Here is a 27,133-nt window from a genome sequence, read left to right as displayed (position 1 = left end):
GGGGGAGTCCAAAACTAGAGGGCATAGGTTTAAGGTGAGAGGCGAAAGATTTAAAAGGGACCTAAGTTGGACCACATTAGCTGTCCTCCAGCACCTCCCTGTGTGAGCCAATCCTCACAGTTAAGGTACCTATTTCTGTCACTATTATTTCCAATCTCTTTTCCATCAGATCCCAGTTCTGTTTCTTCCATTCTGTTTGACCCTGAAGGGGTTAACTGTACGAATGAGCTGCCAGAGGAAGTAGTGGAGTCTACAACATTTAAAAGGCATATGGCATGATGGCACAATGGTTAGCACTGCTTCCTCACAGCTCCAGGGACCTGGTTCAATTCCAGTTTTTGGTGATTGCCTGTGTGGAGTTTGCAAATTCTCCCCGTGAATATGTTGGGTGCTCTGATTTCCTCTCACAGTCCAAAGATGTGCAGGCTGTGGGAAATGCAGGGCTATGGGGAATAGGGTGGTTGAATTAGCTCTGGGTGGGATGCTCTTCAGAGGGTTGTTGCAGACTCAAATGGGCTGAATGGCCTCTTTCTGCACTGTAGAGATTCTAGTGCAACATGAGTCTCACTGTGTCTAACTACAAAAGCAAGATGGCATTTTCCAGGCATCTGATCCACCCCACATCGATCTAATATCACGGTCAAACAGCAAAGGAATGGAAGGAAAGAGAACTAGGATCTGATGGAAAAGAGATTGGCAATAATAGTGACAGAAATGGATACCTTAACTGTCAGGATAGGTTCAGGGGAGGTGCTGGAGGACAGTCAATGTGGTTCAACTTTTTAAGAAAGGTGGTAGAGATAAACTGGAGAATGGCAGACCAGTGAGTCTTACATCAGTGGCACGGAAACTACTGGAGAATGTTCTGAAGGAGTGAATTAATCTCCAATTGGAGAGGCAAGGTTACATCAGGGATGGGAGAAAGTGAGGACTGTAGATGCTGGAGATCAGGTTCGAGAGTGTGATGCTGGAAAATCACAGCATCCGAGGAGCAGGAGAATCGACGTTTCGGGCATAAGCCCTGATGCATAAGCCATTCCTGTTGAAGGGCTCATGCCCGAAACATCGACTCTCCTACTCCTCGGTTGCTGTCTGACCTGCTGTGTTTTTCCAGTACACACTCTCGATTTCCATCAGGGATGGTCAGTATGGCTAACAAGTCTGGTAGAATTTTCCAAGGAGATGACCAGATGTGTAGCTGAGGGTAGTGCAGTTGATTTAGTTTATCTGGATTCAAGCAAAGCTTTTGACAAAGTTCCACACGGGAAACTGATAAAGAAGGTAAAAGGGCATGGAAAGCTGGGTAACTTGGCAAGTTGGATCCAAAATTCGTTTGGTGGAAAGAGACAGGGTGCTGATAAAAGGCTGTTAGTATGACTGGAGGCCAGTGTGCATACAGGGATCGGTGCTCGATCCCTTATCAAATGTGGAGAGGATAAGGAGTTAATTTACGGATGACACGAAAATTGGCCGGGTAGTTGACAGTGAGGAAGAAGATTTTATTTGTAGGAGGATACTGACAGTTCGAACAGATTAGTGGTAGAAGGAATTTCTATCCTAAGTGTGAGGTTATACACTTTGGAAAATGTAATAAGATACAAGAGTACTCAATGAATGGCTCACACAAGGAAGTGTGGGGGGTCTTGGGATTGCTTATCCACAGATCCCTGACAGTGGCCGAACAGCTTAATAGGGTGGTTAAGAAGGCATACAGGAAACCTGCCTTTATCAGTCGAGGCATGGATTGTAAGAGCAGGCAAGTCTGTTGGAGCAGTAAAAAAATTTCATTAGACCACAGCTGAAGTACCGTGTGTGGTTCTGGTCACCATTGCACTGGAGGGGCATGGACAGGGTGGATAGAGCGCAGTTCACCTTTGTTGAAGGATCAATAGCAAGGGGCCATCATTTTAAGGTGAAAGGCTAGAGGTTCAGAGGGAATTTGAGGAAAATATTTTTCACCCAGTGGATGGTAGGAATCTGACATGCACAGCCTGAGAGGGTAGTTGAAGTGAGAAATCTCACATCGTTTAAAAGGTATTTGGATGAGCACTTCAAATGTCGAACCATGCAGGACAATAGGACCGGAGGCTCAGTGGTTAGCACTGCTGCCTGACAGTGCCAGGGACCTGGGTTTGATTCCAGCCTCGGATGACTGTCTGTGTGGAGTCTGCACATTCTCCCTGTGACTGTGTGGGTTTCCTCCCACAGTCCGAAGGTATGCAGGTTAAGTGAATTGGCCGTGCTAAATTGCCCATAGTGTTCAAGAATGTGTAGATTGGGCATAAATGTAGAGGGAATGCGTCTGGGTGGGTTACTTTTTGGAAGGTCGGTGTGGACTTGTTGGGCCGAAGGGCCTGTTCCCACACTGCAGGGATTCTATAATTTTAGAGGCGCTTTTTTGGTACAGATATACAATGTGCCTTTTCTGTAATGCTTGATTCAATGATTCTATGATAGTTACTAGACATAGAGAACTAACCTCAATGAAGCATCATGAAGCCAATGATTTGGGGGAGACAGTGGTGTGTTGAACTACTGATGGAGAAAAACAAGTGAATGTCCCAGGGACGTGGGACCACATCTCACCGGGATAGTTGAGGGAATTCAAATTTACTGAATACATCTGGAACTGAAAGCTAGTTTTTGTAATGGTGGCCAGGGCAGCTCTGACAGGTCTTGCCTAAACCCACCTGGTTGACTAATGTCCTGCAGGGGGAGAATTCCTTACCCTGTCTCGCCTACATGTAACCCCAGACCCACAGCGATGTGGTGGACACTTCAGCCAAGTTGTTTCATGCCAGTGACAGCCACAACCCATGAAAGAATAACGGAAAGAAAAACTCAAAATCTGTGGTATGATTACAGAGAATTGAGAGCGTATTCGGCCCAATGAGTCCATGCTGGAAAACTCTTCAACCGGCCTCTACAAGTGCATCCTTTGATATTTTTCCTCCTTCAATGACTTCAACATAAAAGTATTACCTGCCATCCATCACCTTGTGGTCACAAGCTCCACGCTCTACATAAGAAGGTTCCTACCAGATATCCTCTTGGATACGCCGTCTTCCTGTTGATTATTTCGCAAATCAGATGCATTGGACCTGACTCCATGCTGGAGCTCTTTATAGCTTCACACATTCCTGCACTGTTTACTGAGCAAATACTCTTACTGTGTCTGTTCCTGTTTCGCACCATCCAAAAGGCGAGTTTTTTTTTCGAGCAAAGCCGGAACAGAGCCCACATCTTAATTTTAAACAAAACACGTGCCCAGTGCTAATAATCGTTAAACCACAACAGACGGTTTTAAAATTGCAGCAGACCTTGTGTAAACAATGAGGCCAGTACTCCTGGGCAGATTACAAAGGATTGTGCCCATTTGCAATTCAGTTCAATGTGCCACCATAAATCATGTGTGCTCTCACTGCAAATGTAGACACCCGACTAACAAAACGCCAATAAACCAGAATCTAACTTTCAATGAAATTACAGCAACCTTAACTCTATGACTATGACTAAACAAAGGAAAAAGCAAATACTGGCCATACATCCCATTATATACCCCACTGGACAGGTGCAGGACAACCTCGATTATCTGAACGACACGAGAGGTAAGTATTTTGTTTGGATAATCGAATGCTAGGATAATCGACTGTTTGGATAACACCGTTTGCCCAAACATCCGGAGATTTTGTTCAGATAATGCGAAATTCAGATAATCGGTGTTTGAATAATCGAAGTTGTTCTGTATATGAATAAGGAGGGTTTACAGGGATGTGGGACAAATGCTGGCAGATGGGACTAGATTAATTTAAGAAATCTGGTCGGCATGAATGAGTTGGACCGAAGGGTCTGTTTCTATGCTGTACATCTCTATGACCGCATGACTCTGTATAAAAGTTAATGCTGATGCTACATTAATATCATTAGCAAGTTAAGGGTAGCAGATGAAGGGTGTGGATTCAGTTTCTGGAGGCTCACTAGACCCGAAACATTAACCCTGTTTCTGTCTCTCCACAGAAACTCAAATCCTGCTGAGTTTCTCCAGTAATTTTTGTTTTTGTTTGAAAAAGACTTCTATTTGTTAATATGCTTGGAAGGAGTCTGGGGATAGAGTTTTCTGACCAAAGGGATCACTGACATATTCAGGCAGTGGGCTATGGAGGACTTCATTAGTCCTGATTGTCGGCCTCTCTTCCATGGTTAAGTCCATTCAGATAATCGGAGAATGACAAAATCAGACAGCATTGAAGAGGCTCTTCAACCCAACGACTCTGTACTACCAAAAAATACTCCATTACCTACACTGGTCCCAGGGGTCCTCAAGAGGGAGTATGCTTCAGGCTTTGGGCACTTCCCTGACCTACCTGTGACAGGGATTATATCATATTGCCAGGCCCAGGAATAATATTTTAAGTTTTTAAACTTTCCATAAATGTTCAATCTTTGTTACAGTGCTCCTGTAAGGTTCTGTTAAATTAATGAGTTAATTTGTTTTCTTTAGTTTCCGAAAAAGAGTGTAAAGCAGAACAGAACCTGGCCAAGATGACTACAAACAGGCCTAGCTAGCAGCCTGTCTAAAGGCCTCGGTCATCCTGACTGACTGACTGACTGTCTGTCTGTCTGTCTGTCTGTCTGTCTGTCTCTTCATGGTTATATCTACATTGAAATGTTCAGGAACAACAATTCCACTAGTACATTTGATGTCTTCCACAACCCAAAAATGTTACTTTACTTTGATGAAGAGTTATACAGGACAGAAACAGACGTTTCTGTCCAACACTTCCATGCCAACCAGATATTCTACATTAATCTCGTCCCACTTGCCAGCATTTGGCCCATATCCCTCTAAACCCTTCCTATTCGTGTACCCATCCAGATGCCTTTTAAATGTTGAAATTGTACCAGCCTCTACCATCTCCTCTGGCAGCTCATTCCAGACACACACCACCCTCTGCGTGAGAAAGTTACTCCTCAGACAATTAAGTGTATAAGTCCTGGCCCTGGTTTGCCTTACTAAAATGCAACACCTCACATTTATCTAAATTTAACTCCACTTGCCTCTCTGCAGCCCATTGGCCCATCTAGTCAATGTACTTTATCTTTTAAACTTTTCAATTCTGACAAAAATACTGGTTGATTGCACCTCCGAAGGACGTAATTAGAGTCATAGGGCAACATCAAGGCCAAAGGGCCTGTACTGTGCTGTAATGTTCTATGTTCATAGAATCATAGAGTTGTACAACACGGAAACAGACCATCCAGTCCAACTCATCCACGCTGACCAGATATCCAAAACTAATCTAGTCCTATTTGGCAGAACTTGGCCCATATCCCTCTAAACCCTTCCTATTCATATACCCATCCAGATGCCTTTTAAATGTCGTAAGTTTTCCAACCTCTACCACTTCCGTACACGCACCACCCTCTGTGTGAGAAAAGCTGCCCCTTAGGTCCCTTTTAGATCTTTCTCCTGTCACTTTAAACCTATGCACTATAGGTTTGGAATCCTCCACACTTGACTCTTTGTCTTATCCATGCCCTTCGTGATTTTATAAACCTCTGTAAAGTCACCTCTCAGCCTCTTACACTCATGGGAAATATTCGGCCTCTCCCAGTAGCTCAAACCCTCTAACTTTGTGGCAACATCCTTGTAAATCATTTCTGAAACCTTTAAAATTTCTGTGTTTGCATTTCTACCAGGGATAAACTAGGTTGGAGATGGTGAACAAGATATAAAATCTAGAAAAGAGCAGTGGTTTCCCTTTACTATGAACAGGTCAATAGCGAAAAGCATTGATCTATGGGGAATGTTCAAATTGGGACGTGATTAATATTCTATCTCAGGCTCTAATCACATTGAAATGTCCAAACTAAAGACACATTCAATTCTTAGAGAGCTTGTCAGGGTAGATGCTGAGATGCTGCTTCTCCTGATAGGACTAGGACAAGAGCCCGTTGTTTCAGGATAAACATGTGACCACTTCTGCATTTAAACCAGAGATTTTCTCACTCAGTGGATTATGAATCTTTGGCATTCGGAGATCTGTGCCCACTCTGGTCATTGAGCACAATCCAGATTGAGATTGATGTAGGTTGGAATACCAAGGGAACACTCGACGTGAGGTGGGATTGAGGGGCAAAGGTGAGCCATGCTGAATGGTGGAACAGGCTCAGGGTACCCTACGATGGACCTCTGCTCCTCGTCTTCATGTTCCCTCAGTTGAACTAGGTGCAAAGTGTGGGCAATGAGCTGAATAAGGTCAGATGGACAACGTCGGGCATGATACCTCCATCCATCCACTGTGGAGACCAGGATGTTGCAGTGTGTAAAGAAATTTGGACAGTAATTTGATGGTCTTCCCTTCAAAGTATTTTAAAGTACAGGCCTCATAAGTTTTTAATGTTTTTTCTCATCAAAAAACGTGACTCTTGACGTTTCAGAAAGCCTGCACTTGACAGTAGGGACCCTGCAGCCTTCTGAATTCGATATTGAGTTCCATAACTTCAGAGCTTGAGGTTTGCCATGTCCTTGCCTCAACGCTCCCACATCAGGCCTTGTTATCACACAGTCTGCTATTACACGCAACCTATTGTTAGCCATAGACAGTCCCCATTAACAGCTACAGGGTGGCATGGTGGCTCAGTGGTTAGCATTGCTGCCTCACAGTGCCAGGATCCTGGGTTCAGTTCCTTCCTCGGACAACTGTCTGTGTGGAGTTTGCACATTCTCCCCATGTCTGCGTGGGTTTCCTCCGGGTGCTCCGGTTCCCCCTCACAGTCCAAAGATGTCCAGGTTAGGGTGGATTGGCTGTGCTAAATTGCCCATAGTGTGAGGTGTATTACTCAGGGGTAAATGTAGGGGAGTGGGTCTGGGTGGATTACTCTTTGGAGGGTTGGTATGAACTTGTTGGGCTGAAGGGCCTGTTTCCATTCAGTATGGAATCTAATCTATTCACCATCCCAGCCAGATCATTATCCAATCCTTTGTCTGTCCGGCTACTCTTCTCTCTCTTTGGGCTCTGTCAGTTACTCCTTACCCACCCCCGCGCCCCAGCCTATCTTCTGCATGTAAACCAACATTTTCCTAGCTACTATCAGTTCTGAGGTAAGGTCACGCAACCTGAAATGTTAACTCTGATTTCTCTCCACAGAGGCTGCCAGACCTGCTGAGCTTTTTGAGCAATTCCTGTTGTTTTTGAACCTGACGTTTGAGTTAAAATTTCATCAAATATTAATGCTTCTTTCTCTCAAACCTCACCCACTCCTCCTAGCTGTCAAATACAATCACTTTGGAGAGGAAGCAGATTTCAGCTCATTGAAGAGCATTTCACAAATCTTTGGAGGACTTCTCAATGCCCCTTGCAATCTCTGATGAGTATCTACCACAGCTTCCCTTCCAGATTACCTGCTCATCCCCTGAGATTGACTGTCTCCTCCCTTCTCTATTTCAAGTCTCCCTTCTGTTGGAATCATCAACTGGTTACATCTCAATAGGAGGCCATTTGACGTCCGTGCCAGCTCACATAAGAATGATTCAGTTTGTTCCATTGCCCCACCTATTCACTGTAGCCCTGTAGATATTCCTGTTTCACACAGCTATCCAATCCCCTTTTGAAAGCCACAATTGGAGCTGCCACTACCACAGTGTATTCAGCTCCTTGAACACTTACATCACTCTGGTCCTCTGCCAGTCACTTTCAATCTGCGTCCACTGTTTCCCAACCCTTTTGATAAAGGCAACAGGTTGTCTCAGCATCCCCCTCCTGTGGTTTTCGAAAACCTCCATCCTGTGGTTTTCGAAAACAGCTGACTGAGACAAGGAGAAATATCACACAGGGAGTAGTGAGCTAGTGGAATTCACTACCTCGGAAAACAGTTGAGGGCAACACATTGTCAGTTTTTCTGGCAATGAGTTCCAGATTTCCACCGTCCTCTGTGTGAAAAACATTCTCCTCAGCTCTCCGCCTCTTGCCTGAAATCAATGCCCCCGGTTATTGGCCAATCCACTAATTTATAAAGTACCTTCCTATCTACTCTATCTATACCCTGTATGATCTTATACACAACAGTTAGGTCCCTGCTCTACACGCGCTACTTTGTGGAAAATGACCCCAGACTATCCAATCTTCCCTTATAGCTCAGATCCTCCAGCCTAGACAGTCTGGTAAATCTCCTGTGCATTCTCTCTCATACAATCACATCCTTTGGTATGATAAGCAGGACTGCAAACAGCTCTCCTGTTGTGGCCTATATGGAGTTTCTTACAGCTCAAGTATAATCTCCCTGCTGTTGTATGCTATATATTGGCTAATAAAGGCAAGTGTCCCATATGCATTCTCAGCCATCTTATCCGCTTTCCCAGCTACCTTCAGAAAACTATGGATATGCACACCAAGATGCCTTCTGATCTTCCGTACAGGGTGCGAGCATTCATTGTGTTTAGCTCTTCCCAAGTATACAACCTCACACTTTTCTGGATTGAGTTCCATTTGCCACTGCTCACCAGTCCATTACTATCCTCTTACAGTTTACAACTATTCTGCTCACCACTAACCACCCAACCACAATTTGCCTGTCACTGTGAAATTCATGATCACACCCCTTATTTTTAAGTCCAGATCGTTACTGCATACTGCATACAGCAAAGGCCCCAGTACGGAGCCTTACAGACCCCCATCAGAAATACTCACAGAAATATCCCTCTACCATCACCCTCTACTTTCTGTCTCTTGGCCAATATTAGATTCAATGTGCCATTTTATTTTTGTTGCCATGGGTTTTTCCTTTCTTGATCAAATTGCTATATCAAAGGCCTTGCTAAAGTCCAAGTTGACCACATCAACTCTCCAGTCACCTCAACAAATCCAAATTTGTCAAACACGACTTAACAAATCCATACTGAGTCTCCCCAAATTTTGTTTTGTCCCTAAGGATTCTGGGAGAGACTGTTTCAGTAGGTTGGTGAACCGAAGACTAGGGAGCATTGCCAAATTAAGATATTGTTTTTCACACAATGGATGGTACAAGCTTGGAACTCTTTTGATGTGACCAGGTCATGAACTAATTGCAGTTTTAAATATTGCGATTGATAAGTTTTTTTTGTCCAAAAGTATTATGAAGTTTACGACAGGCCTGTATATGAAACATTATACCTCAGTGGGATAATGCCCTAAACAATCAAAAGCCAGTATTCCCAGAACCTTCACAAAAATTAAAAATTTAATGAATCTATATAAAATTCCCTAATTTACCTGTCTTTTTAGACCCAAGTTGACTGAAATCACAAACCACATCATCCTTATATTGAATAAATAAAGATTGTAAAATCTTCCTTGGGATTAATTAACTGTGGGAGTTCTTTCCTCTGGCTCCTCTTCATACTTTGTATATTTTCCAGCTGTTAAACCTGTTGTGTTATGTCTCACTGTCAGTATGTCCATATACATATAAGAGACAGAGTCGTGATAGTGTCACTGCATTTTAGGAAGAGATCTGAAGGGTCTGAGAAAGTATCATTGGACCCGAAACATTAACTCTGATTTCACAGACCTGCTGACCTTTCCCAGCAACTTCTGTGTTTGTTTCTGATTTACAGCATCCACAATTCTTTTGGCTTCCGCATGACATGCAATCTGGACTCTGGATTCCCTCTCGCAGTGGGGAAAATTCAGCCCATTCCCAACAGGAGATAACTAGAAATGAGTAAGTCCAACAGAGGGGAGATGGAGATGGGAGTAAGTCATCCAGAGATCCAGCCAGATTATCTTGGGGCATTGTTTCAAATCCCATCATGACCTCTGGTGGAATTTAAATTTAATTTATAATTTCAGTGGTATTTTCCCAGATATCCATTCCTGGCACCTGTGATATATGCCAGCTCTCCTGTATGTGACACTGGGTAGGCGTAGTCTGCAGTCTCTTATCCTATTTTGTCTTTGGCTAGTCTTGGACCTATTTAGTAATTGATGGTCAAGGATACATCACTGAAGAGTATCTACAGTTCAGGCATCAGTCTTGGATAATTAGATTTATTATTTTCATACCAAGCTCCCTGGTCTCAGATTTCCAACTAGCAGAAACAGTTTCTCACTATCTATCTAATTTATCAGTGGCTTTTAATACTTTGCCATCAAATAATCGAGACTTAATCTTTTATATTATGGCCAAAAAAATCCTTTTTTTAAAATTCCCTACAGTGTGGAAAAAGGCCCTTCAGCCCAACAAGTCCACACCAACCCTACGAAGAGTAACCCACCCAGACCCATTCCCCTACATTTACCCCTGACTAACGCACCTAACCTACACATCCCTTAACACAATGGGGCAATTTAGCATGGCCAGTTCATCTAGCCTACTCGCCTCAGGACTGTGGGAGGAAACCGGAGCACCTGGAGAAAACCCACGCAGACACAGAGAGAATGTGCAAACTTCACACAGATAGTGACCCAAGACAAGGGTCGAACCCAGGTCCCTAGTGCTGTGAGGCAGCAATGCTAACCACTGAGCCACCATGCCACCCTTTTGTGCAATCTCACCTTGTAATCTAACCTTTTGTTGTCCATAATTCTGGTAAAACAAACCCAAACTCATTCCAAAGCTAAAGGATCCTTTCTAAGGTGTGGTGTTCAAAGCTGAACATTGTATTCCAGGTGTAGTCTATCTTAGTCTACGCAACTTGGGAGTATACACACTTCCTGCTTCTAGTCCAATTCTTGTAGACCTATAAGCTACCATTCCTTGGGGGTAAAATGTTCAGGGGGGATGCAGGATAACTGAGTAATTGCAACGTATAGATTTGCGTTTGGTCAGGCATCATTACCAAGACTGTAGGGAGCTAGCACAGATACATAGAGTTATGCAGCATGGAATCAGACTCTTTGGTCCAACTCGTTCATGCTGACCAGATATCTATCCTAAACTGATCTAGACCCATTTGCCAGCACTTGGCCCATATACCTCTAAACCCTTCCTATTCACATTCCTATTCAAATACCTTTTAAATGCTGTAATTGTACCAGCCTCCACCACTTCCTCTGGCAGCTCATTCCATATACGCACTACCCTCTGCATGAAAAGGCTTGCCCCTTCGGTCCCTTTAAAATGTTTCCTCTCTCATCCTAAATCTATCCTCTCTGAGGTCTGGACTCCCCCACTCCAGGGAAAAGACCTTGTCCATTCACCCCTCATAATTTTCTAAACCTCTATAAGATCACCCCTGAGCCTTCAAGTTGAATAGCCCCAGCCTATTCAGTCTCTCCCTATAGCTCAAATCCTCCAAACCTGGCACCTGCTCCCTCTGATCACTGGAACAGTACTCCTGATCTCCTCCGTAGACTGTATGTGACATTGGTATTTGGAGTCAAATAACATGAACAGGGTGGCACGGTGGCTCAGTGGTTAGCACTGCTGCCTCAAGTACATGGCACTTGGGTTGATTCCAGTCTCAAGTGACTGTGTGGAGTTTGCACTTTCTCCCTGTGTCTGAATGGTTTCCTCCCACAGTCCAGAGATGTGCAGGCTGGGTGAATTGGCCATTCTCAATTCCCCATAGTATCCTGGTATATGCAGGCGAGGTGGATGAGCCATGGGAAATGCAGTGTTACAGGGGATTGGTAGTGCAGTGGTTCTGGGTGAGATGCTGTTCGGAGGGTCAATGTGGACTCGATGGGCCAAATGACCTGCTTCCACACTGTAGGGATTCGATGAACATTAACCCCTTCAGAAACCTACACAACAACCTTAATATTTTCTATTGATTTGTAGGATATGAGTGTCACTGATTGGCCAACTTTTATTGCTTGTCCCTACTTGCCAGGTGATGTTGAACTGACCTCTTGCACCACTGCAATGCATATGCTGTAGGTAGACCCACAATGACCTAAGGGAGGGAATTCCAGGATTTTGATCCAGCAACACTGTAGGAACTCAGGATGTTGATTGGCTTGGCGGAGACCTTGTAGGGCGTGGTGTTCCCATGTATCTGCTACCTTTGTCCTTCTAGATGGAAGTGGCCGTGGGTTGGAAGGCGCTGTCTGAACGTTGATGGTGAAGAGAATGGATGTTTGTAATGGTGCTAATCAGGTGGGCTGCTTTATCCTGGATGGTGTCAAGCTTTTAGAGTGTTGTTGTTGTTGTTGTAATAGTGATCTTTACAACCGTCGATTGTCATAAAATCTATCGGGTTTGCTGACTATTTTTTGGGAAAGACATTTGCCATCCTTACCTGGAATTGCAGACCCACAGTGACGTGGCTAGCTCTTTATTGCCCTCTGAAGTGGCTTAGCAAGACACGCAATTCGAAGGGCACTTGGGGATAGCAACAAATGCTGGCTTCACCAATGATGCCCACATCCTCCATGAGAGAATAAACTTTAAGAAGTCCTGGTTCAGTGATATCAAACATGTTGTTTTCACAGTGTACTGTGGTATTCTGGAATGTTCCCCAGCAAGGAGACATGGGGATATTTGGGGAAAACATACTGTACCACTCATTGCCTGAAGGTGTCTGGAGAGTGTTATGTCATTACTTCACTGTAGATCTGTTAAACATTTGAAGCTGCCAGAACAGAGATTTGCACTTTCATTGACCTATGTGGTAATGATGAGTAGAGGCAGTCCCACCTCTTGTTCCATGTAGTGACCTTTGTGTGTTAACTGCATTAAGGACCTTTCAGCTGGGTACTTTATCCTATAAATCTCCCTTCTCAGGTCTATAGTGAGCCCTACCTTAAGTTCTACAAATGTTTCTCCAGGACCTCTGAGAGTTGTTGGGCAGAACTCCAGGCTATCTTTTTAACCTTTCAACCTCTTATTATTCTTTGCTAGCTGGTTGCTTTTCCACAGATGGCATCTGCATTGTTGTAGGAGTATGAAGATTGTAACAGGCCCTGGAGTATTTAATCATCTGCCTGTATTTAACCAAGTAACCTTCAATTACATTTCCAATCAGATATTTATCCAGCTGTTTTTACAAGTTGTGGTAATCATCAAGGCATTAACCTTTGCTGAAAGTCAAATCCTGTATTTTAGTTCCCTGGTTTTTGCACTTTGCAATTAAATGTAAATATGGGATAAATTGTGTTTGTTCCCAAATGGAAAGCTTCCCAATATTGGGAATGTGCTTCAGGAATTTTGGATCAGAGGTGCTGGTTTGTAGGGTATACCATTTCCCTTCTGCTCAGAACAAGTCAGCTGCAGACATGCCTTAGAATAATTGCAAATGTTAAAGGTGCTCTATCAATGCAGGTTGTTGTTGAGTACTGTCCCTCAAATTCAAGATTGCCATCAAAACTTAAATTCCAAGAAATTAGCCTTTAACCATCGAGATTCAAATACTTTGGCTCACTAATCGTGATGAGGTAGAAAGCTCAGCTGCTGGAAGTGTCTTTATCATGTTCATAGACACTGCTCATTAGATGGTTTCAAAATATCTCGTGGTTTCATTTTGAGGAGAAGTCTTGTTCCAGTGTTCTGACCATCAATTGTAGAGTCATAGAGTCATACAAACCCTTCGGCCCAACCAGTCCATGCTAACCATAATCCCAAACTAAACCAGTCCCACCTGCCTGCACTTGGCCCATATCCCTCCAAACATTTCTGATTCAAGTTCTGAGGAAGGGTCAATGGACCTGGAACATTAACTCTGATTTCTCTCCACAGTTGCTACCAGACCTGCTGAGCTTTTCCAGCAACTTGCTGTTTTTGTTTCTAATTTACAGCATCCACAGTTCTTTTTGGTTTTTATTTCTTATTCATGTACTTATCAAAATGTCTTTTAAATATTGTAACTGTATTTGAATCCGCCACTTCCTCTGGAAGTTCATTCCACACACGAGCCACTCTCTGTTTAAAACAAGTTGCCCCTCATATCCTTTTCAAATCTTTCTCCTTTCATCTTAAAAATATGCCCTGTACTCTTGAAATTCCCCACCCTAGGGAAAAGATACCTGCCATTCACCTTATCTATATCCCTCATTTTTTTTAAGCATCTATAATATCACCCCTCAACCTCCTACGATCATGTCCCAGCCTATCCAGTTTCTTCTAATAACTCAAGCCTTCCATTGCAGCAACATCCTGATTGAAGCACATGATTGTGGGCAGCACGGTGGCACAGTGGTTAGCACTGCTGCCTCACAGCGCCAGAGACCCGGGTTCAATTCCCGCCTCAGGCGACTGACTGTGTGGAGTTTGCACGTTCTCCCCGTGTCTGCGTGGGTTTCCTCCGGGTGCTCCGGTTTCTTCCCACAGTCCAAAGATGTGCAGGTCAGGTGAATTGGCCATGCTAAATTGCCCGTAGTGTTAGGTAAGGGGTAAATGTAGGGGTATGGGTGGGTTGCGCTTCGGCGGGGCGGTGTGGACTTGTTGGGCCGAAGGGCCTGTTTCCACACTGTAAGTAATCTAATCTAATCTAATCTAATCTAATCTAATCTGGCCATTTTACTCAAGAGAGAGCTATGAAGGGACTGGAGGAGACATGAGAAGGATCAAGGAAAACCCTAAAGCTTTCTATTGGCATGTCAGGAATAAAAGAATGATGAGAGTAAGATTCGGACCAGTCAAGAATGGTAGTGGAAAGTTGTGCATGGAGCCCGAGGAGATATTGAAGCGCTGAATGAATATCTTTTATCAGTATACACACTGGAAAAAGACAATGTTGTCAAGGAGAATACTGAGGTATAGGCTATTAGAATAGATGGCATTGAGGTTCAAGCGGAGCTGTTAGCAATTCTGGAAAGTGTGAAAAGAGATAAGTCCCCACGGCCAAATGGGATTTATCCTAGGATTCTCTGGGAAGCCAGGGAGGAGTTTGCAGAGCCTTTGACTTCGATCTTTATGTCGTCATTGTCTACAGGAATAGTGCCAGAAGACTGGAGGATAGCAAATGTTCTCTTGTTCAAGAAGGGGGTAGAGACAACCCTGGTAATTATAGACCTGTGAGCCTTACTTTGGTTGTGGGTAAAGTGTTAAAAAGGTTATAAGAGGTAGGATTTATAATCATGGAGAGAGGCATAAGTTGATTAGGGATAGCCAGCACGGTTTTGTGAAGGGTAGGTCATGCCTCACAAACCTTATTGAATTCTTTGAGAAGGTGACCAAACAAGTGGTTGAGGGTAAACCGGTTGATGGTGTATATGGATTTCACTGAGGCATTTGATAAGGTTCCCCATGGTAGGCTATTGCGCAAAATACAGAGGCATGGGATTGAAGGTTATTTAGCGATTTGGATCTGAAATTGGCTAGCTGAAAGAAGTCAGAGGGTGGTGGTTGATGGGAAATGTTCATCCTGGAGTTCAAGATACTAGTGATGTACTGCAAGGATCTGTTTTGGGGCCACTGCTGTTTGACATTTTTTTGAATGGTTGATGGGTTAAAGAGTGAGTTAGTAAATTTGTGGGTGACACTAAGTATGGTGGAGTTGTGGATAGTGCCAAAGGATGTTGCAGGTTACAGAGGAACATAGATAAACTACAGAGCTGGGCTGGGAGGTGGCAAATGGAACTTAATGTAGAAAATTGTGAGGTGATTCACTTTGGATGGAGTTACAGGAACAGAGAGTACTAGGCTAATGGTAAGATTCTTGGTAGTATAGATGAGCAGAGAGATCTTGGTGTCCATACACATAGATCCCTGAAAGTTGCCACCCAGGTTGTTAGGGCCATTAAGAAGGCATACAGTGTGTTAGCTTTTATTAGTGGAGGGATTGAGTTTCAGGACCATGAGGTCATGTTGCAGCTGTACAAAACTCTAGTGTGGCCGCACTTGGAGTATTGCATACAGTTCTGGTCATCGCATTACAGGAAAGATGTGGTAGCTTTGGAAAGGGTTCAGAAGAGATTTACTAGGATGTTACCTGGTATGGAGGGAAAGTCTTGTGAGGAAAGCTGAGGGACTTGAGGTTGTTTTCGTTAGAGAGAAGAAAGTTGAGAGGTGACTTAATTGAGTCATTTAAGGGAATCAGTAGGTTAGATAGGGTGGACAGTGAGAGCATTTTTCTTTAGATGATGATGGCTAGCATGAGGGGACATAGCTTTAAATTGAGGTGTGATAGATATAGGACAGAGTCAGAGGTAGTTTCTTCTCTCAGAGTAGTAGGGGCATGGAACACACTGCCTGCAACAGCAGTTAGACTCAGCAACTTTAAGGGCAGTTAAATGGTCATAGAATAGACATACGGATGAAAATAGAATAATGTAAGTTAGATGGGCTTCAGATTGGTTCAATAGGTTGGTGCAATATTGGGGGCCCAAGGGCCTGTACTGCACTGTAATGTTCTATGTTCTATATGCTCTAGTAGAAACAACTTCCCAGCTTCTATCTGATCTATTCCCTTCTTAATTTTATACTTTTATAAGATCCCCCTCATTCTTCTAAATTCTGGTGAATACAGCCCTCAGTCTCTCCTCGGCAGCCAACCCCCTCAACTCCAGAATCAACCTAGTGAATCTCCTCCAGTGCCAAACCATCCTTTCTCAAGTCAGGAGTCCAAAAGTACACAGTACTCCAGGTGTAGCCTCACAAACACCCTATACAGCTGCAGTATAACCTCCCTATTTTCCTCTAGCAAGGAAGGACAATATTCTATTTGCCTTCTTAATTGCCTGCAAATCAACTTTTTGAGATTCATGCACAAGGACACCCAGGTCCCTCTGCACAGCAGCATGCTGCAATTTTTCACCATTTAAATAATAGTCCATTTTGCTATTACACTGACCAATGGATGACCTCACATTTGCCAACATTGTACTCCATCTGCCAGACCCTTGTCCACTCACTTAATCATCTATGTCCCTCTGCAGACTTGCAATGTCCTTTGCACACTCTGCTTTACCACTCATCTTAGTGTCATCTGCAAACTTTGATGCATTAGACTTGGTCCCCAACTCTAAATAGTTGATGTAATTTGTAAACAATGACAGTCCCATTGCTGATCCCTGAGGCACACCATTAGCCACAGATTTCCAAGCAGAAAAGTACTCTTTGCTTTCTGTTAGTTATCTAATCTTCTAACCTTGCTAACACATTACCTGGAACACTATGGGCCTCACTCTATGTATCCTCTCAAATCTGAAGATCATTCTTTCAAATTCATGGTTAGAATGCAAACAAATCTGCTTCTGTTAAATCTTGCAGCAGAGCGGAGTTTGTTTGCAGTTTCATTTCTAGTAGGCTGGGAGGAATTTGTAGCGATGATAATCTTATGCAGCAGCCTTTTTTAACAGCACCTTGTTGAATACCTTCTGGAAATGGACTGCAAGGCCTCTTTCTGCCCTGTAGGGATTCATTAGTTAAATACTCTTTGACTCCCTTGTTAGTTAAGAAAGATTTTTTCCTATGATGTGGACAAGTTAAGCATTTGTTGTCCATCTCTTGATACTGAGTGAAATGCTAGGCCATTTCAGAAGATTAAGAGTCAACCACAGAGCTGTAGATGAGGAGGCATATCTCGGCCAGACTAGGTAAGAACGGCAGATTTCCTTCCCTGTTAGTGAAACAGATGGGATTTTCTGGCAAACAGCTACAGTTTCATGGTCATTATTACTTAGACTAGCTTTGAATTCTAGGGCAATCAAATCCAAAGTCCATCAGATGCTGTAGTGGGATTGAGTCCCCTGTTCCCCAGAACATTTTCCTGGTCCTACACCAGTGTCTGCTCTCATCCGTTGACGCTACACTGTAACAATGAATAAAGTTGAAATTAATTTAGCTATGAAGTATGTGGGCTGCCACAGAAATGTAACATTTTTCTTTCAACTGCAGCTCACGCTAAAAATAAGGATGAATTTTTCCATTCACCCATCGTTCATTTGACAGTGAAATCCCTGTGCTGTTTTCTGGTACCTCCCCATCAACCCAAAGGAGAATCTTTAAGGAATGTGTCTCACCCTATGTATCCGCTCGAATCTGAAGATCATTCTTTCAAATTCATGGGTAGACTGCAAACAAATTTCCTACTGTTAAATCTTGCAACAGAGTGGAGTTTGTTTGCAGTTTCATTTTTAGTAGGCTGGGAGGAATTTGCAGCGATGATAATTGTCTCACTGACAGAACATTATCCTAACCTGGTAATCAGCTGGAGCTGGATTAAATATCTGACCCTTTGTATTCTTGGGCTGTGGACAGTAGTGTTGAGGCTAGTTGTTGTGATCTGTCTGGTTACCCTGAAGATATTGAGGAAGAACCATAGTTGCATACAGGTAGAATGACAGAGACTCTATAGTGAAGGACATTAGAGAATTGGTTGTGATTTTGTAACAATCTGGTAGTGTCCACCATTTTCAGATTATCAGATGTATTCAATTCAGTTTCATCACATACCCTGGTTGGATTTGAGCACTTGCTAATGGTTGTTTCCCCTCCACCATGGTTAATGGAGTCCCTATCCTGAGGGATGTAGTGTTATGAGTAGCTTACCGCAGCACTTTAGACACAACTGGGTATAGGAAAAGAGGAAGCTATGAAGAGTGACTGCTTGACCATGGAACAGAGCGGGTGGTTAGTACCAATGGCTTCTTGAATTTTTGTGGTTCAGCTTTCCGAAGAAAATTGGAGAGAAACAGAGACGTTAGATCATTTAAGATGGAGTCACAGGTAGACAGGATAGTAAAGAAGGCGTTTGATCTGCTTGTCTTTATTGGTCAGTGCATTAAATATAGGAGTTGGGATGTCATGTTGCGACTGTACAGAACGTTAGTAAGGCACCTTTTGGAATACTGCGTACAATTCTGGTCTCCTTACCATCGGAAAGATGTTGTGAAACTTGAAAGGGTTCAGAAAAGATTTACAAAGATGACATTGGGGTTGGAGGATGTGAGCTATAGCGAGAGGCTGAGTAGGCTGGGGCTGTTTTCCCTGTAGCATCAGAGTCTGAGGCGTGATTTTGTAGAAGTTCATAAAATCGTGAGGGGGCATGGATAGGGTGATTAGCCAAAGTCTTTTCCCTGGGATGGGGGAGTCCAGAACTAGAGGGCAGAGGTTTAGGATGAGAGGGGAAAGATTTAAAAGGGACCTAAGTGGCAACATTTTCACACAGAGGGTGGTGCAAGTGTGGAATGGGCTGCCAGAGGAAGTGGTGGAGGCTGGTACAATCGCAGCATTTAAAAGGCATCTGGATGGATATATGAATAGGAAGGGTTTGGGGAATGTGGGCCAAGTTCTGGCAAATGGGACGAGATTAGGTTAGGATATCTGGTCAGCATGGAGGAGTTGGACTGAATGATCTGTTTCCATGCTGTACATCTCTATGACTCTAAATCCTCTTTCACCTCCTCGAGAGTATCCGCTCATTCCCATATCTCCATTGAGGGGGTTGGACATAGGAAAGCCGACCGGGATCCTGATAAATGTACAACTCACTGTGAGTGGCTTCATTTAGCTTAGTGCTCCCTTTTGATGTTCAACATTTTTTCATCCTCTCATAGATTAGATTAGATTCCCTACCATATGGAAACAGGCCCTTTGAACCAACAAGTCCACACCAACCCTCTGAAGAGTAACCCACCCAGACCCATTCCTCTTCATTTACCCCTGATTAATGAACTAACATTGTGGGCAATTTAGCACGGCCAATTCACCTGACCTGCACATCTTTGGACTGTGGGAGGAAACCGGAGCACCCGGAGGAAACCCACGCAGACACGGGGAGAATGTGCAAACTGCACACAGACAGTCGCCCGAGGTGGGGATCGAACCCAGGTTCCTGGTGCTGTGAGTCAGCAGTGCTAACCACTGAGCCACCATACTGCCCCATAGGACGTGGGGCCGGGGTTTTTTTTTGCCTCATCCTGAATTGTCCTTGAACTTGGTGGCTTGCTCAGTCACTTCTGAAGGTAGGGAAGAGTCAACCATGTTGCTGAGAGTCTGGAGTCACACTTAGGTTGGAGCAGGTGGGGACAACAGGTTTCCTTCCCTGGTGACCCAGATGGGTTTTTACAACAATTGATAATAGATTCATCATCACCAAAACTGACTCTAGCCTTGCATTCCTGATTTATGAAGTGAATTTAAGTTAGACCAGCTGCTATTTGAATCCCATTAGCCGAGGTCTCTGGATTATTAGTCCAGTGAGGTCGAGATCTTGGCTAATAGAAAAAATGTACCAAAGTGAGAGGCATTGTAGTTTTTAACCATTCCTCCGTTTGCTGTAGTGCCACTTTGTGGCACATTGTAAGACCTTGTCATTGCTTAGGGCTATTGAACAAACTCCCTCTATACGGTTTTACTTTAAGTATTTGGACCGTTTTAGAGCTTGAAACTATTTTATGGTCAAACTGTTTATTTAAGGAGGAAATACATGCAACTAGGGCCATGAAACACTAATAAAACGACACAAGTTACATCCGCCTTGCTTGCTTGCTTGCTTCATGTACTGTAAATACTTTGAAGGATATGTAAACATTTAGGCCATTCATTTTTTTATACATCAATAGTTCTCAATTCCTGTTTTGATAAACACTGGGCATCCACTTCACGTTTGGAAAATATAAACCTGGCTTGACTTCAAGCGGATGAGTATTCAAGAGAAGGTTTGGAGCAATAAAATTCCAGACCCGTGGTCCATCTCTCATTCCTGTGTAAGCTCTGCTCAGAGAAATTGCTGAATTCCTCATGAATCCTGAGTTGAGCCCCACTTTTGGGGCTTATAGTCCAAGTGAATAGTCTAGGGTACTGCTCAGCAAGTGTCCTCTGAGATGTTAAAACCACCACTGTCCCAATGGTTTATGAGAGTCATAGAGATGTACAGCACAGAAACAGACCCTTCCATCCAATCCGTCCATGCCGGCCAGATATCCCAAACCCAATCTAGTCCCACCTGCCAGCACCTGGCCCATATCCCTCCAAACCCTTCCTATTCATATACCCATCCAGATGCCTTTTAAAGGTTCTAATTGTACAAGCCTCCAACACTTCCTCTGGCAGCTCATTCCATACACGCGCCACCTTCTGCATGTAAATGTTGCCCTTAGTTCCCTTTCAAACCTTTCCCCTCTCACCTTGAACCTAAGCCCTCTAGATTTGGGCTGCCTTCAACACTTTTTATTATCTAAATCTACATTGCAACCCTCTTTCCCCCCCATCTCCCTCCTACAATTGTTCTGTTGTCCCCAAAGACTGAAGGAGACCATTCAGCCTACTGTGACAGCACCGGCTGTCTGACCATTCAAATTTGTGCCTACCTCCTGCCTTTTCCCCATGACCCCACACATTGATTCTATTTCCAGTGGTTAGCACTGCTGCCTCACAGCCCCAGTGCCCGAATTCAATTCCAGCCTCAGGCGACTGTCTGTGTGGAGTTTGCACATTCTCCCCGTGTCTGTGTGGGTTTCCTCTCGGTGCTTTGGTTTCCTCCCACTGTCCAAAGATGTGCAGGTCAGGTGAATTGGCTATTCTAAATTGCCCATAGTGTTAGGTGAATTAGTCAGGGGTAAATGTAGAGTAAAAGGGTAGGGAATGGGTTAGGGTGGGATACTCTTCGGAGGGTCAGTATGGACTTGTTGGTCCAAAGAGCCTGTTTCCACACTGTAGGGATTCTATTCTATTTAAACAACCAATTAAAACCCTCTTAAAAGGCTCAATTGAACCTGCCTTCAGCACAGTTCAAGGCAGTGCATTTAGTATCCTCCACACTCGCTGCATGTTAAGGTGGTTTTGCACTTTGCAGTTGCTTCTTTTGTAAAACACTTTAAAACTGTCAGGTCCTTGACCCTTTTCACGCATGGGAACTGTTCTTCCCTATCTACTCTAACCCGACCACAGGCATCACGAACTTGACTGTAATTTGAGGCTGACAGAAGACATTAAGAACCTGAGGATGGTATCTGTGATCCCCACTGTGATATCGCAACATGAAACAGGAGAGGGAAAGAGCAGATAGTGATTTCCTGAATACACGGTTGGTTGGATGAGAGAGGGTTGAAGTGACAGGTAGTTAATGGATGATGCTAGTTATTTTGGATTGAGATTTCTCAACACGACTTGATAGAAGTAACATTGTTTCAGCGCTGTATCTCTCTCGGGTTATAGGCAGCATGGGAAATATTGACCAGCCATCTTTTTTCTTGGCGGTGGTGGACATTCACAGCATACATTTCGGCATACACTGGCCTCACACCAGTGCCCTGCACTTATTGGCATAATAATAATGGGCAAATGTTGGTGCATTCCAGGGGCAACCCTTGCCATTGTCAGCATTTTCTGGATTCCTCGCTCCTTGTATTAACACATTCCTGTGAGTGCAGTTGGTATTTATTGGCAAGTGCCTGAGGATTTGTACCCTCCAGCATATTTTGGCACAATCCCAGAGAACTGCCCTTGCTCGTATTTTGGTAGGATCCTCGGACTCTGTAACTTTTGGGGCAACCTTTAAGAAGAGGCTGAACAGGCTGGGGCTGTTTTCCCTGGAGCGTCGGAGGCTGAGGGGTGACCTTTTAGAGGTTTACAAAATTATGAGGGGCATGGATAGGGTAAATAGGCAAAGTCTTTTCCCTGGGGTTGGGGAGTCCAGAACTAGAGTGCATAGGTTTAGGGTGAGAGGGGAAAGTTATAAAAGAGACCTAAGGGGCAACGTTTTCACACAGATGGTGGTACGGGTTTGGAATAAGCTGCCAGAGGAAGGGGTGGAGGCTGGTACAATTGCAACATTTAAAAGACATCTGGATGAGTAAATGAATAGGAAAGGTTTGGAGGGATATGGGCTGGGTGCTGGCAGGTGGGACTAGATTGGGTTGGGATATCTGGTCGGCGTGGATGGGTTGGACCGAAGGGTCTGTTTCCATGCTGTACATCTCTATGACTATGACTCTATGACCTCCCGTATCTGCATGGGAAAGCCTATGTGGGCTACCTGAAAGGATGACTGTGCGGTCAAATATGGAGGAAACATTTATTTTATGGGGAGAAAAGATAAGACAATGGAAGAACTGAAGAAAGGTTGTGTTGCTCTCAAAAAAACATGAACTTTGTTTCTCTCTTTATGATTGGTGCCAGGTCTGCTGAGTTTCTGCAGCATTTTATTATTTACCCAGACAGAAATTCCACTCTTCGACCCATTTGGATTAGAAGACTCCACGTTTAAGAAAATGATCTGCCCTGGGCCTCCAGGGTGCAAAGCCATGTGTTGGCCATGAAGATGAACTTTGTTCAGTGATTCATGACAGTTTCTTTTTCCTTTTCCTCCCCTGTTTCATTCAGGTTTGCCTGACTTGGTACCGGATCCCCACTACGTCCAAGCATCCACGTACGTGCAGAGGTCTCACTTGTATTCCCTACGATGTGCAGCGGAAGAGAAGTGTTTGGCAAGGTACGCAACTCTGTTCTGGACTTGTTTCACTCACCCAGCAGACTTCTACTTGTTATCAAAGTCAAGGAGTCAGAAGATGTTTCCAAAGCCAGATTGTAAGGAGGATGTCTCTTTGCAAGCACTTGTCCCAGCTCCTGGATTTAGATCAAACTTTGCCACACAGTCTGCAAAGGGATAGAGTTTGTTTTTGAGTAGTGATGTGCATGTTTCTGCTTCCCAATTGGACACGGGACCAAAGGCCGTTCTGAAGCTGATAGGTCCAATTTAAGGCTAGCCTCTTCCTTCAAATAGTAAAATAATCCCTGCATTTTAAAAAAAAACACTTTTTATGACCACTGTCAAAAGTGCTTGACAGCAAATGAAGTATCACCATTATTGTAATGATCAGTTGGGTCAGTAGGCTGAGGATTGGCAGATGCAATTCAATTTGGATAAATATGACATATTGTGTTTTGGTAAAATAAACAATGACAGGGTTGATACAATTAATAGTCGAGTTCTGGGTGGTGGTGTAGGACAGAGAGACCTAGAGATTCCAGTACATAATTCTTTTAAATTTTGCATCACGGAGACAGGGTGGTTAAGAAGGTGTTTAACACACTTGCCTTCATTGCTCAGACCTTTGAGTATAGGAGTTGGGACGTCGTGTTGAGGTTGTACAAGATGTAAGTGAGGCCTCTTCTGGACTACTGTGTCGCCCTGTTGTAGGAAGGATGTTATTAAACCGGAGAGGGTTCACAAACGATTTACCAGGATGTTACCGGGAATGGAGGGTTTAAGATCTAAAAATTGACTGGAATGACTGGGACATTTTCTCGCGGGAATGTAGGAGGTTGAGGGGCGACCGAATAGAGGTTTATAAAATCATGAGGTGCATAGATAAAGTAAATCGCAGGGGTCTTTTCCCTAGGGTGGGGGAGTTCAAAACTAATGGGCATATTTTTAAGATGAAAGGCAAAAGATTTAAAGAGGACACAAGGGGTAATTCTTTTACACAGAGAGTGGTTCGTATGTGGAATGAACTTACAGAGAAAGTGGTGGATGGGAGTACAGTGACAACATTGAAAAGATACTTGGATAAGTTAATGAATAAGAAATGGGTGGTGGGGGGTAGGTGGTATGGGCCAAGTGCAAACAGATGGGACTAATTTGCTTTCGGATTATGGTCAGCATGGGCTAATTGGACTGCAGGGTCGGTTTCCGTGCTGTCTGACTCTATGACTACGTAGAGAAAGCAGCAACCAGATTACACACAGCGATCTCGCATGAATAGCAATGTGGTAATGATCTGTTCTTGTGATGTTTATTCAGAGGTAGATATGGGCCAGGAAATCATAAGATATAGGAGCAGAATTAGGCGATTCGGCCCATGTTCCACCTGGTCTTCTCTGAAGGAGTGCCATGGGATCTTTATCATCCAGCTGTCAGCAGGTCGTTTTTGAAGGGTAGCTCCTGAAACACTGCAGCACCTCCCTCGTTAATGCTCGAAATATCTGCCTTGACTTTTGTTCTGAGCCTCTGGAGTGGGTCTGAATGCAGGGTCATTGTGACTCAGCTGGGAGTGCTACCAACTGGTGCATTGCTGATATAAACAGTGCGAGGAAATATTGTGAAATCTGCTGCAGAACCATGCCCTGAACCGTTCCCCCTTGGTCGTTTATCTCGTTCCCAAAGCAGGTTGGCAGCTTAGTTGTCACCCTAATCGTGTTCGAGATGCTTTCCCAGGCATCCCTGTTAATGGGACATTAATTGTATCGTCAAGGATGCACAGTTAAAGGACATTGACTAACACCTTGAGTACATATAAAGAAAGACTTGGGATTTGACGTGCATGTTTGTTGTGCACAGTATTCCATTGCAATAGGAGATCCTGATGGATCACAGATTCTAACTCCGCTTGGATTGTCTACAACCCAGACAATCCGTGTTCCATGGGTTTCTCAATACTGCAGCCGCCCCCAACAGCTTGCACTTTTTGACAGGGCTACTGCTTAATTTCTGACTGCACTTTAGCACCACGCTGGTCATCTGCTGCAGGGTTGGTAGACAGTCTTGGAGAACCTCCTAATGGTTCTATTATTGGATCGAGCTGTAACCTGCGAGACTGAATCAGCTGGGATGATATTCACTGGAGTTTAGAAGAATGACATGGAGTGGGGGAGGGGATCCTATAGTGGGCGGCACGATGGCAGAGTGGTTAGCACTGCTGCCTCACAGCGCCAGAGACCTGGGTTCAATTCCCTCCTCAGGCGACTGACTGTGTGGAATTGCACTTTCTCCTTGTGTCTGCATGGGTTTCCTCCGGGTGCTCCGGTTTCCTCCCACAGTCCAAAGATGTGCAGGTCAGGTGAATTGGCCATGTCCGTAGCGTGAGGTGAAGGGGTAAATGTAGGGGGATAGATTGCGCTTCGGCGAGTCGGTGTGGACTTTTTGGGCTGAAGGGCCTGTTTTCACATTGTAAGTAATCTAATTTTAAAAAGAAACCTATAAAATTCCAACAGGACTAGACAGGGTAAAGGCAGGAAAGATATCCCCAATGACAGAGAAGTCCAGCATTTTGTTGGTGCTCCCTTTGAAGCCAGGAATGAACCGTAAGATAGGCAAGTAGTAAATCTGAACATGTTCACACCTCCACAGCCGGTTCTAGGCTGACCCCAAGCTCCGCCCAGCTTTACGTACCCCATACGTAACACACAGAATTTATGGGTAACAGTCTAAGGGTATGGGGTAGGCTTGGAATATTTTTACACCCAGGGAGTGGTGAGCCTGTGGAATTCTCTGCCACCGAAAACAGTTGAGGCCATTGAAGTAACTCCATAGAGGCCAGTATCCCGTCACCAAGTTACCCTTTCTTTACATGGCTAACGTCCTCAAGACTGATCCAGCTTCCTCACAGCCAGCTCTCAGGGTGGACAGAACCTCTGACATTCCTGTTTACATCCGTCAGCCAGGGCTCTCTGACTGACCTGGCAGATGGGACTAGATTGATTTAGGATATCTAATTGGCATAAATGAGTTGGACCAAAGGGTCTGCTTCTGTGCTTTACAACTGTATGACCAGATTAAAAGCCCCAATCAGGCAACTCATAATCTATGAGATCCACTTGGCTGACCTTTTGACGATCACTACCTCCCTCTCCCTCTGAGTCTGAGGACAAGGGCTGGTTCTTTTTCTTTTAGCTCCTCCTGGGCTGTTTTAGTACTGGGTCAGGTTCCTCCAATCCTGCCTCCGACACGGGCAGTGGGTAGCTCACCTCTTCCACCAGGAGTGTCTCAGAAGAAATTAATTCTCCTCTTCAGGCTGCAAGGGCATCAAGGCAGTGATAGCCATCGTGTCCATCTCCGATTCCAAGGGACTTCAAAGCTTGATGGAGAGGTAGAAGCCATGGGTTCCAGAACAGTCGGAAAGGCTGTCGAGGAACTGGGTGCGTTTTGTGCCCAGGCCGTTTGCACCTTTGTAGCTTTCATACAGTCCACATGCTTGTTCAGGACTGTCACACCAACCAGAACTTTATACATCACTGAACCTAACCTCACATTGACCATGTGTCTTATCCATGCAGGACCATGACTGTGGTTCTTATACCAAACTTCATCCCCTGATGTAAAATGCCTCTGTCGATTAGTGGATTCTTGAGTCCGGCATTGGCAGTCCTTATGTTGTGACCCCCCCCCATTCCACCACCACATTCACCATTCCCCCCCCCCACCCGATCTGGGAAGATCAGATTTAACCTGGTGCGGAGTCTTCTCCCCATTAGCAACTCTGCTGGAGCTATCCCAATAGTTGCATCAGGGGTGGTCCTCTCATCAAAAACAAACTGTCTGTTTCAT

At 44.3% G+C, this 27,133-nt stretch overlaps 1 protein-coding gene across 2 annotated transcripts in view; it reads left to right on the top strand.

Annotated features, from left to right (window-relative positions):
• Positions 1 to 27,133, top strand: part of loxl1 (lysyl oxidase-like 1) — a 102,815-nt gene that overhangs the window by 11,551 nt on the left and 64,131 nt on the right. For both annotated transcript variants that reach the window (XM_043680197.1, XM_043680198.1), the window contains exon 2: positions 23,191 to 23,299. In XM_043680197.1, coding sequence (XP_043536132.1) covers positions 23,191 to 23,299 — 109 coding nt within the window. The remainder of the gene's footprint in view (positions 1 to 23,190; positions 23,300 to 27,133) is intronic.

Source organism: Chiloscyllium plagiosum, chromosome 40 (genome assembly GCF_004010195.1).
Source record: "Chiloscyllium plagiosum isolate BGI_BamShark_2017 chromosome 40, ASM401019v2, whole genome shotgun sequence".
NCBI lineage: Eukaryota > Metazoa > Chordata > Chondrichthyes > Orectolobiformes > Hemiscylliidae > Chiloscyllium > Chiloscyllium plagiosum.
Note: the sequence above shows the minus strand (reverse complement) of the source record. Positions and strands in the feature narration are given on the sequence as shown.